The following is a 12,180-nucleotide window of genomic DNA, read 5'->3' as shown; positions in this document are numbered from 1 at the left end:
AGTACTACATAAATTTCAAATTTCTAATTTCAACCCAAAATTATCTTATCAAATATTAACAAATTTTTAATAATAAATAATAGATAATATAATCTATATGGTAAGGTGAATTGATATCAATTTTTTGATCCATCTGAAAATAAATTATCAAGCCTTAGAAAAACATATTTTTAGTATTAATAACGGCTGCACTGAATAAAATAAGTAATGTTTGATGTTGGAAGTCGGTTATTATTTAACATTTCAATTCAGACTAAAGGAAATGACTGAATTAAATAGTAGACTTCACTAGACTTGTAATTTTAACAGTAATAATATTATTAACCATTCAATATTAAATTTTCAATTGTTTTCCATTTCACTGGTTAGTGCTCAAAGGTATTTTAACTGTGTACACTACTTGGATTGTTGTTTGTGAACATAATTTTTTTTAATTTGTATAAGCTAATTTTTTTTTTTTTAGATTTTAACATGGAGAATATAGACAACATAATAATGAAACAGATTGACAATAAAATTGAATCTCTTGAAGCAGAACCATTTTGTTACATCTGGCAGATGAAAAGATTGAAATCGCTACAAAATTGGACCATGGCTAAACCTAGTGCCAAGGAAATGGCCGAAGCAGGTTTCTATTGCCCAAACCCGGATATACCTGATACAGTAAGATGTTTTTCGTGTTTCATTGAATTGGATGGTTGGGAGCCAACAGACAAGCCTTGGGAAGAACACAAAAAACGAGCCTTATCGTTAAACCCACCATGTAAATTTATTGAAATAAGTAAGAAAGAATCTGATTTTATAGTAGATGATTTCTTAGAAATTCAAAAGAGTGTAATTCTACGCATTTTCAATGAAAAATGTGAAAAATTCATTAAAACATCACTATCTCTTCACAAAAAGAAAAAATCAGCGCTTAAAAAAGACCTCCAAAAAAAGGGAATGTCATAGAAATATATATTTATATAATATGTTTGACATAAAATTCACCTTGCTAGGCGCAGTTTAATTAATTGTAAATTTGTTATTACATATGTTAAACAAGTACTGACTTGTCTAATTATTATAGTATTATATATATATTACAATGTATGCTTGTAATTTGATTTTATCAAATTAAATGGAATTTTATTACCAATAATTTTTCTAAATTAACGCCTGTAAATTAGACATTAAATATTTTAATTGTGATTTATTTATTAGTAATTAAAATTTATAAACTCTTTTGGAGTAGTTATATTTTAACGCTTTTTATTCAATTATAAGTCACATTAAGATTGATTTTATGCCTTTGTCTATTTCATTGAAATGATTTACTTTGTTAATTGTGGAAGTTATCAGTATCTATTTAAAATGGGATCATATTTTAATAAACAATTAATTTAAAACTTTAAATTATTTAAACTAATGATTAAAATATTTTAAATGTGTTTGTATATTGGATTGTATTGTATTATTTTAATAAAAATATTTAGTTTTTCTTATAAGCTGATATTTAAGTATAATCTTTATTTTAATTTGATTGATGTTAGAAAAGCATTGCTCTGAATTTTAAAAATATTTGTACAGATGTTTATTCATTTAAATTTAAAAACTAATGTGATTAATACAATAAACAAATAAATAAATTATATTGTATAAGTAATAATTTTTGTAGGTATATATTTCTATAACAAATTTTATAATATATGACTATTGGTAAATTAATATTACTATTTTTTTATTACATAATTATAAAATCGATAAAAATTTATTATTTACACATCAGAATTATTGAAGTTTTATGATTATTTGTGTAAAGAATATATTAAATACATTTTATAAAGCAAAATAGTACCTACAGTTATTAAATACTTAATTCATTCTTTATACATACTTTCTCTTAATACATATTTTAACTGTATCTTTTCAATTTAAATCACATACTTTATTAGTAGTCATTAATTTAAATATAAATAATTAATTAATGTTCTTTCTTTAAATTTTTATCAAAGAAATCCTTTATAAAAAAACTTTTTTTTTTTTCATTTTAATTTGTACATACCTAATGTGAAATTATGGATGATGACCAGTTTACTAGTTTATTACATCAAAACAAATTTACTCTTGATTGCTTTTTTGAGAGCTCCTAAATCTAAATCTGTAAAATAGTAATGATGACGATGTATACGCGATACGCCTCTCCTTGTTTCGCATAATATATTATTGATCAACCAAAAATTCAACACAAAATACAAACCTTCCAATTCATAACCCTCTGCATAATCACAAACGACCCTTTTTTTGTTTCTATTCACACCCTTCAATCTTTATAAAAACTTAAAATTAATACAATAGAAGAAACTACCAAAATTCTATATAAATGTTTCTGCTCCCAATTGACAAACAGCTCCAACCCATTGGCTAATTTCTGCTCTAGGTTCCGACACCATTTCTGGTAATCTTCCTCGTCGTTTAAAGAAGAAGTGGTGTAGTGATTTCAATCTCAATCAAAATATTTATAGGTAAATTTTAAATTGAACCTAATCAAGTTATAAAGTATCGTAATTGGATGGCAACTTTTATCATGTACTTATGTCACTATAGATTTCTGCATGCATACTTATTTTATATAATATGTCTAACTAGATTAAACGCTTTACTGAAAAAATTTTAAAAATAAAATAAAGTAATACTATATACATAAGCATACAAAATTTTTCCATTGACACAAACAAAGTTATAAAATATAAATCGAAAAACTTTCATATGAATATATGATACGTATGTGTGGCTGTAAAACCTACATATTATATTAATATTAATATAAAAATAGTAAATACAGAGATACTGTGTTTTTAGTTGCTATTTAAAATATCTTGAAAATAAATGAAATAACAGTAACTCCATGTCACTTACTACTTATTTGCTACTTATTGGGATTTACTGTAATTTTGCTTCTAGTTTCACAAAAATTATGGACATACTGTTTATTTTCTTAATTTCAATTGCTCATTTTAAATATTAAATATTTGATATAGTGATTTTTTACTGCAAAAAATGGTATAAAACCACATTGTTAACCCCCAAGTACCAATATCTCAATTTTTACCAAATTAAGAGATACCGCTTATTTGCTTAGCACAGCAAAATTATCAATTGGTGACAATTACAAATTTAACATTTTTATTATAATAATATTATATAGGTTAGATTATATCCAGTATTCCAGTACTTAAGCTCTAAGAAATAGAGTATATTATAATTATTTATAATTGAGTATATTTAGAATATTTATTTAAAAATATATTATATGAAATTATAATATTATATTATTCATCTAATCTGGTTTATTAAAATATTAATCACAATGTCCGTCAGCCCAACCATCACGCCATCGTTCATTTACTTTGGAACAGTCAAACAGTGGCTTATCTAATTTCCGATTTACCATATTGTGTGCTTCACACATCCATTTTGCAAATGATTTTTGAGAGCTAATGTTTGGTGGATGATATGTCAATCTGAAAAAATTAATTATTTAAAAATAAATAGACATTCAAATAAATATATTAAAATAAGTAAAATATTTAATACAATTTTTTGTTAAAAACCTATAAATATTATTATGAATAAGAATTTTTAAATGCCATCAACAGCATACCATAGAAATATTATAAATATATATTAAACAAATATAATACTTTTAATGATAAATCTACTAATTTAAATAAAATAAAAATAATTAAAGTAATACTAACATTTCAGCAAAATCGTTAGCACAAATTTCACAAGGATACACTTTTGGTATTAATCTTATAAATTGTTCCATATTAGACTGGTCTTCTTGTGACGGTTTATCTGCATATGTGGCAGCTATGGTATGTAGTAATTTCCATGTACAACGACCTAAGAAATACAATTAAAAAATATTATATAAAATAAAACAATTTAACATAAATTTACAAACCTAATTCATCTTTGTCTAGAGGACAGTCTTCTCTCTGGTGTTCTAGTATTTTGGTTTCATTTATATTATCTTTAGATAAGCTATTCTCAGACTGAACCTATTTTTAAAATCATAAAATATAACTTGTACCATACAAGATAATATATTATATTTATTTTACTTTATATATATTAGTGCCAATCAGCTTTTTCAAGATAGAACATAAAGATATATCATATAACATAACATATACATAATATATAAGATAAGTATTAAAGTATTATAGAAGAGTGATATTACTGCAATAACAATAGATAAATAGCCTAAGTACGAATTTGTCATAAAGCATTTCAATTTTATATGCGTATTAATATGAAGAAGTATAAGCAGCAAAGTTAAACCTACTTGTTGGTATGTAAAAAGTCTCTTGGGATTGAGTGTGACTGAGAACTGGGATGCCAAGTCTCTCTAATAAACGAGGTGAATCAAGACAAAAATCATCATTTGTAGGTTGATACTATAATTAATAGATGCAGATAAACTGATATGGAGTTATAGAAATAATGTTATTATCTTCTTTAATAACATATCAGTAATAAAAATAACATATTGAATAATATTATAATAAATAAATACCACACAACCACAAAATATAGCTAATTGTGTAATTTAAAATTAAATTCCAATTCAATTAAATGGTTTGCAAATAATTTGATTTGCTTAATGATAGTATTTATTCCAGTGCAAATAATATACTTTTAAGTTACTTTTTCAACAGATTTAATCGTTGTTAAGCCGATGAAGGCTGTGTTCTGTTTACAAATTTTTGATCAGTCGGGAAATAATTCTTTTGATAAAATACTCGGCATAGAAATCTAAATTTTTTTCAAGAGTAGTAATCAATTGTTTTGTATAATAGAACAAGTATTACCTGATTTTGACTAAATTCTTGACGTCTCATACGACTAAACGTCCGAAAATCAGTACATGAACGACAAGGTTCATTTGCTTGAGAATGCTGTGTATAACTATTGTCAAGCGGTTTTTCCTTTACATTATTTAATGTAAAAAGACTGCGTTGATGTGAATTAACAAAAACTAAGTATGAGTTATAAAATATATTGTAGAAAATTGACATTATGATATTTGATAATTATTCATTAAAGTATCAACACATCAAATTTCAACTACCCATTAGCAACTTAAAAATTAGTTACGTAAAATATGAAAGGCTTAACTGAACGAACTTACATTTAACGAAGTATTCTTCTTGTCATAAAATATAAACTGTCATATTATCTATTATTATCTATGCTTTAGATAGGAAAATACCTTGATAATATTATCAGCTATGAGCAGTTCGGCCCCCGAGATAACAGTCAAATTTATTCTCATCGAATAAACGCATAAATCGAAGTCGAACAAAAATGCAAATTTATGTATTTTAAAATTAAAATATTATTGCATAATTATTATTATACAATTCGTAAATTTAAAAATATTTAGCTTTACGAACTGTTTTCCGAAAAAACCGTTAGAGATAAGACGAAAAATATTCCTGTCGCCAACACAAATTATTTACAAAATGAGCTCTAAGAAGTATTAGGTACGTCACTCGCCAATGAGGGCCCTTGAACCCTTCATTTCGTTTTGTTTTAATGTACTGTTTAAAATATGTAGTTTATTAACTGTAATAACTTAATATACCTACCTATTAGAGATTTCCCTTATAATATTCACTATTCAGTGGTGGATAGAGATATATTGAGAACTGCTTTCTAGAGTTTCTAAATAAATAATGTGATGATTGATGATGCTGAGGTAAGGATATCGGCGGCCTCCACAGTCCAAATCACATTTGTATGAGGACCTACCGGAAAATTCTGATTTCCCTTTCGGCCTATTTGCCACTTTTTAGTTTTTATAATGACATTTATATTAAGATAAAATTTTATCTCGAATCCTACACCAGATTATTGAATTTTCTCGTATCAATACAAGTATACACATACAGTGTTATGAAATCAATCGACTGACAGCATTAACATTTTTAATTTATACTTAGTTATTGCATTATTATTCGTTGAATATGTCGACATCGGACATGTTAAAAAAAACATCGTATGATTTCCTCCACTATGAAACACAATTTGTGCTACTTAATAGGTATTATTCGTTGTCTTATGAGACAAATAATTATATAAACTAATTAAATATTATTAATAACTAATTCAATTAGTATTATAGTTTTTGTATAAATAACAAGGGTCAGTTAAAAATAGTAAATTGCACATTGTCACAGTAATTAAAAAAAAGGAAAATAGATAGATAATCATGCATTTATACTGGGGTAGTAATGAATATTTTAAATTAGGTATACAAAACTGGGGTGATGTCATTGTGCGTCTTCCTTATCCACGTCTCCTTCACACGTAATATTACATTTATTTATTTTTACACTGTTTAAATTTTAAATATTCATATTTTAAATAAAAAAAACCGTACAAAAAATAACTAAAATCGTTAATCTTCGTTCAAAATGTTGATTATCAAATTTTATGCAAATTTAGACACCTAAAATGCTTATAAAAATATACAATCGTGCATAATGTATATGTATTTTAATGTTCTCATAAATAGCTATAACAAAAACTTAAGTAAATTAAATTTTCAATGTTTTTGATTGAGCGAAAAATTTAATATCGATATTTTTTTTAAAACAATTAAAAATTTCATATATCCTATTTAAAAAGGGCCAAACATTTTAAAAATTATACCAAATGTTAAAAATGATTTAACTGGTTTTGCATAAATTCTCGTTTTTTCTTAATTTTCCCAAATTATTTTAAAAAGTAATAGAAATTTTAAATTTTTACTTCTCGAAAATACCAACTTGATCACTTTGAACTTTTCTACAGAAACCATGCTCAAATTTAAAGACTGAAGCCTTTTTCTAAATTAATTATACTCCGTGAATATAGACAAAAAAAAAACCTTTTTTGTATAAAACCAATGCATTCAACACCACTCCAAATCTAAAATACTAGATAATATATATTATATTTCAATTAACTTATTTGTATTAAATTTAGAATATAAAAATATATTTTGTATATCATCTATAAAAATAATTTGTTATATTATTTTAGAATTGGATTATTTAGTGTTAATAGCCGTAAGCTTCTCCCTTTTTTTCATTCCTGTGCTGGTTGTTTTAGCGTCTGGCTATAATTACCTACATCCGTCGTTTTAATAAAAGCGTAATAGTATGTGTATACATTGTGTTGTATGCATTATAGACAGATTTTTGTATTACCATGTCCATCTTTCGCATTAAAACTAACGTATATATATATTATAGTATAATAACTAATAAATATTAAGTCTTACAATGTACTAGAGACATACAATAATTTATATAGGTATTAAATTTATTTGAGTGTATGTTCTCCGTTAGTATATAATATACCGTATATTGTATATAATGTTTACAATATGCATATATATTATGGGTATACATTATATATACCTATTATTACAGAGATTGTTTTTATTTTTCTCATGTTTCCAAAGTGCCAATGAAAAGAGGACAAGCACTACAACGATTATTTAGTTTATCTAATCTATGTATACTTTAGGATTAGGAAATAGCCACATAATATGCGCACATTTATGTTTAGTACTATGATCTTACCTACCTCTTACCGGCAGCGCTGAATAAAACTAATACTGTTGTTTGTGCAAACCTAAGGATTGACGTTTATTATAAACTACGCATGTTTCACTGTTATTTAATTTATTTATGTATTTTTAATAGATACCATAATAGTATTTTCATATACCTGATAAATATTAAAAATCAGTAGGTACAATATACTGTTATGTGATCACAATTAGGTTTTATTATTTACGATCTATGAATGGGCTTACGAATATACTATACTCGTAGTTCTCGTTAGTTACTGAACATTTCAATAAGTATATTTTTGTATTTTAATTTGGTATAGGTTACAGGCAAGCGTTTAACCAACTAGTATAGTTGCTATTTCATTATTAGTCATTATGTCTCAAAATGAGAACAATCAAAATAGCATTCCTCTGAAAAAGACATCCGACTTGAAAAATGAAAAAAGAGGAGCATTTGCAGCTATATTATTGTCCGGAGTGATAATCGCCGTATTTGTAGTGTATTATTTAATATTAGGAGAGGAGTCACGAAAAAAAAATTCATTACAACTCATCATAGCCGTAAGTAAGACCGAAAGCAATGGTTGAAATAAATATTTTTTAATGCACAATCAAAATGTTCTTGTAGATTTTTAGACAAGGTGACCGAAGTCCATTGAAATGGGAAACTTATCCTAATGACCTGTATGCACCTATGAGCGAAGGGACATGGCCAGACGGCCTTGGGCAGTTGACTAATGTAAGAAAAATAAGTATATTTGTTAGTATAATATTATATAGGTACCTATTTATATCATGTAGATTAAACGGAAACAGGGAAAAAACTTGAAAAATTGTCATATACCCTAATCAAAATGGTTAAAATTAGTAAGTAATTGCCGAACTACTATAAACTAACATTACCAATAATTTGCTTATATTCCAGATATGTTGGTAGAGAAAAATCTTAATTTCATATTATTATTTGAATAGATACTTACATTGTGACAAATCCAAAACTTTCTTTCTCTTTGCAAGCAAAATAAACCATATTGGGTTTATTATTGTTTCCAAAACCATTTATCTTAGCCTTTAGAGTTTAAAAGTATGGGTGTATGGCATTAGATCCAATAGTATTTATATTGTATTTCAACACTGATTGCAAATCTTCATATCAATGCTCAGAAATAAAGTTCACAGACCAACAAAAACAAACTACAAACATTTCCATTTTAAACTTCTAATAATCACATAATATGAACACATATGTTTAATTGAAAAATTAAATTAAAAATCATCTGAATCGCTTTTAGTATTAAAAAATATATTTATCTATGGTTTATATAATATAATATATAGGTATATACATTTAATATTTAATAATGAATTTAAATATTATGTTAAGATTCACTGATTCTGTACTAAAAAGAAAATAACTCGTCTTTAAATATAACTATTGTCCAAAGGTATTAACTAAGTATAGAGCTATTGGCACAAATAGTGTTAGGAAGGGGGGTAGTTAATTAGGATGTAAAGGTAATAATAATTGTTAGTAAAAAAATAAATAATTATGGGTACTAGAATTTAATAATATAATAGGTACTACGTTTTTTTTTACCTTTGTCAAACTATGGTGCATTTTAGATTTTTAGTCCTACCAAAAAACATTGAAAATTTATGCATGTTTATAGAGGTAGAGCAAGTGATACATTATTGTATAGTTGAATGTGTACATATCTAATACGTATTAAATTTGTATTTCAAAAGGCAGGAAAATTAAAGTCATATGAATTTGGAAGACGATTTCGAAAGCGATATTCGAAATTTCTTCCAGTCACCTATAACAGTAGCTTAGTTTTGGTCCAGAGTACAGAAACTGATCGTACACAAATGACAGCGTCAGCATTTTTAGCAGGAGCATTTCCACCCAACGGCAAACAAATTTGGAACAACGATTTACAATGGATACCTATACCAATTCATTCGATACCTCCAAATCAAGACAACGTAAATTAATATTTCATACCCTAGGCGATGTAGACTTAGAAAGTTATTAGTCTTATGATGAAATAAAAGTGTAACATATTATAATAATTTAAAATACAATTCAAAAATTTCAAATAGCACATAGATTAATTGAAAATAATACTTATATACTATATGTATAGTATAAATAAAAGTATAATTTTTATTCTGACAGTACTTCGTATTTTTAAACATTATTTTTAATTATCTAAAAATATTTCTTGACAATACATAGACTTATGTATATGTACTTCTTTAATATATTTTTCTTATAATAATTTTCTTTCAATAAAGATATTTTTTTCCAAGTAAAATGTTTATGAAGTAATTAACTTAAGTATTTTTGATTTTTTTAAACTTTTTGAAAATTAAGACTATAGTAAAATGTAAGTAATAATAATAATTTAACATAATTTTTTTTATACATTTTAAACAATTTATAATTGTTTAAATTTAAATATGATTATTTATACACCTAACAATTTGACAACATATAGTATATTACATATATGTATTATATAAGGCTAATAAGTAATAGCTAATAATATTATTTTTAATTTAATTATAAAATCAGCAAATTATTATTTATAATATAATTGTAAAAATGACATAATTATTTATATTTCACTTACTAGGAAGTAGGAATAGGTTAAAATGTTTATTTTGTTGAAATGAGAACAAAACAAAATCAAATAGTAACTACTTATTTAAGTTATATGTATAGCATAGCCTGTCTGCGTTTTATAATAGTTTAGTTGTTTAGTAGACAAAGATCAATAAAGACTTAATGTTTTTATTATTTAGATGCTAAGAGTTACAAAATCCTGCCCTGCTTATGATGCAGAATTTGAAAAAGCAAAAAATGAAACTGAAAAACGAATGTTAGTTAAATATGAAACTTTTTTCAACTATGTATCTAATCATACAGGTTTAGAAATAAAACATCTTTCAGATGTTGAAAATATATTCAATTCATTAACTATTCAGGTACTCAATTTATTTTTTATAATAATTATAGTTATTTATACCGCTGCCAATATGATATTTAAATAAATCGTATAACAATTTCATGGTTTATTTATAGCAAAGAAATCATCTGACATTGCCATCATGGGTAAAAGTAAAAAATTACATGGGTCTTATGGAAAATATTGTCTTAGAATGGTTAGTTACTTATTCAAAAACGGATTTCATGAAAAAATTAAGGTCCGGAAAACTCATCGGTGAAATAGTTAGAGTGATGAGAGACAAGATGGATGGAAGATTAAATCCTGACAGAAAAATGTTTGCTTACTTTAGTCATGAGCAAACGTTAATTGATTTTTTACATACATTGGGGATGAAAAATCTTTTTAAACCTAGTTACGGAGCCTCAGCTTTTGTTGAATTACACAAAATCAAAGAAGAATTCTACGTAAAAGTAATTTTATAAGTATATATTTATGTATATTATCTTGCAAAGAAAAAGTCAATTACCTACCTAATAAATGTATTATGTATTATTATTTTTTTTTATAGGTAATGTATACAAAAACCTATGACACTCCAGATATTCTATCCTTGGAGATGGAAAGCCAAACAAGTTTTTTACCAACGTTAGAAGATTTTATAATATCAACAGAAAATTACGTACCAAAAAACTGGGAAAAAGAATGCCAGCTTAAATAAAATTTAACTAATGTTAATTTTAATATAAACGTTAAGTTAAATGCATATATGATATACCTATAACTATATTAATAATAATTTTTAATCCTTTACCTAACTAATTTGAATTATATTATATAAGTATCTATGTATCTTACGACTGTTGTAAAGTAAACCATATTATATAAGGACAATGCCCATTTAATAAGAATAATTAATTGTACAATCTTTACTCATTGAAAATACTGATATTAGTGGTATTATTACAATATTATCTTTTATTATATTACTTGAATATAGTGAATGGATTATAGAATTAATTCATAAATATAATAATAATTCTAATATGCTACATCCAATGGCCTTAGCAGCCGCGGACCGTTTCTGTTAATAATAATAATAATAATTCTCAAATTGGTAATCTACAAAAACGATGCCTGAAAATATTAAGTATAGGTATTAGGTCTATTATATTAGAGCACTGCTTTTTGAATGTGTTGCCATGTCATAAAAATTGTTTATGCAAAAAATAAATTAATATGTATTTATTGATTATTAAATGAATCAACAAATCAACTGCTTAGTGCTCACCACCTATATATTATATTGTAATGTATAAATCCATTTATAGAATTTATTATTTATTTTCACTAATAAATGTAGTCAAACTGAAGGTATAAAATATACAAAGCATATTAACTCAAAATTCTTAGGTGTTATATCAGTCGCAATGTTGTATACACTTTTTTTGTAAATAAACATACACTTATTTATACTACTACGTTAAAAAAAATCTCAATGCTTACCAAATTACCTTGCTGGGTTATCACTGTTATCTAAAGAATGTTTGCTATAATAGGTTTTAAAGTATTATACACTTACGATTTACCTGTATATAGCGTGTCAATTGGTGC

The 12,180-nt window shown here is 25.2% G+C and overlaps 3 protein-coding genes across 5 annotated transcripts; 2 read left to right on the top strand and 1 right to left on the bottom strand.

The window, feature by feature from the left end:
* Nucleotides 1-225: 225 nt before the first annotated feature.
* On the top strand, nt 226-1,187 carry LOC113554160 (baculoviral IAP repeat-containing protein 5-like). Of its 2 annotated transcripts, none has more exons than XM_026957878.1 (2): nt 226-378; nt 464-1,185. In XM_026957878.1, the coding sequence occupies exon 2, from the start codon at nt 472-474 to the stop codon at nt 949-951; it is 480 nt and encodes a 159-aa protein (XP_026813679.1). In that variant the 5' UTR covers nt 226-378; nt 464-471; the 3' UTR covers nt 952-1,185. The 2 variants fall into 2 exon arrangements, with proteins under 2 accessions (XP_026813679.1, XP_026813680.1); XM_026957879.1 differs by having other exon boundaries at nt 235-364; nt 464-1,187.
* A 2,060-nt stretch (nt 1,188-3,247) lies between these two features.
* Nucleotides 3,248-5,213, bottom strand: LOC113553922 (FAD-linked sulfhydryl oxidase ALR-like). Its single transcript, XM_026957515.1, has 4 exons — nt 4,860-5,213; nt 3,950-4,046; nt 3,741-3,888; nt 3,248-3,503 (listed from the first exon to the last, which is right to left on the bottom strand). Exons 1-4 carry the CDS (start codon nt 5,064-5,066, stop codon nt 3,341-3,343), a joined length of 615 nt encoding a protein of 204 aa, XP_026813316.1. The 5' UTR covers nt 5,067-5,213; the 3' UTR covers nt 3,248-3,340.
* A 2,407-nt stretch (nt 5,214-7,620) lies between these two features.
* LOC113553921 (testicular acid phosphatase homolog) lies at nt 7,621-12,044 on the top strand. Of its 2 annotated transcripts, none has more exons than XM_026957513.1 (7): nt 7,621-7,790; nt 7,936-8,176; nt 8,244-8,354; nt 9,362-9,601; nt 10,424-10,606; nt 10,704-11,039; nt 11,138-12,044. In XM_026957513.1, exons 2-7 carry the CDS (start codon nt 7,991-7,993, stop codon nt 11,285-11,287), a joined length of 1,206 nt encoding a protein of 401 aa, XP_026813314.1. In that variant the 5' UTR covers nt 7,621-7,790; nt 7,936-7,990; the 3' UTR covers nt 11,288-12,044. The 2 variants fall into 2 exon arrangements, with proteins under 2 accessions (XP_026813314.1, XP_026813315.1); XM_026957514.1 differs by having other exon boundaries at nt 7,621-7,794.
* Nucleotides 12,045-12,180: the final 136 nt, after the last annotated feature.

This window comes from Rhopalosiphum maidis, chromosome 2 (assembly GCF_003676215.2).
Source record: "Rhopalosiphum maidis isolate BTI-1 chromosome 2, ASM367621v3, whole genome shotgun sequence".
Taxonomy (NCBI): domain Eukaryota; kingdom Metazoa; phylum Arthropoda; class Insecta; order Hemiptera; family Aphididae; genus Rhopalosiphum; species Rhopalosiphum maidis.
This window is presented reverse-complemented; position numbering and strand designations above follow the sequence as displayed.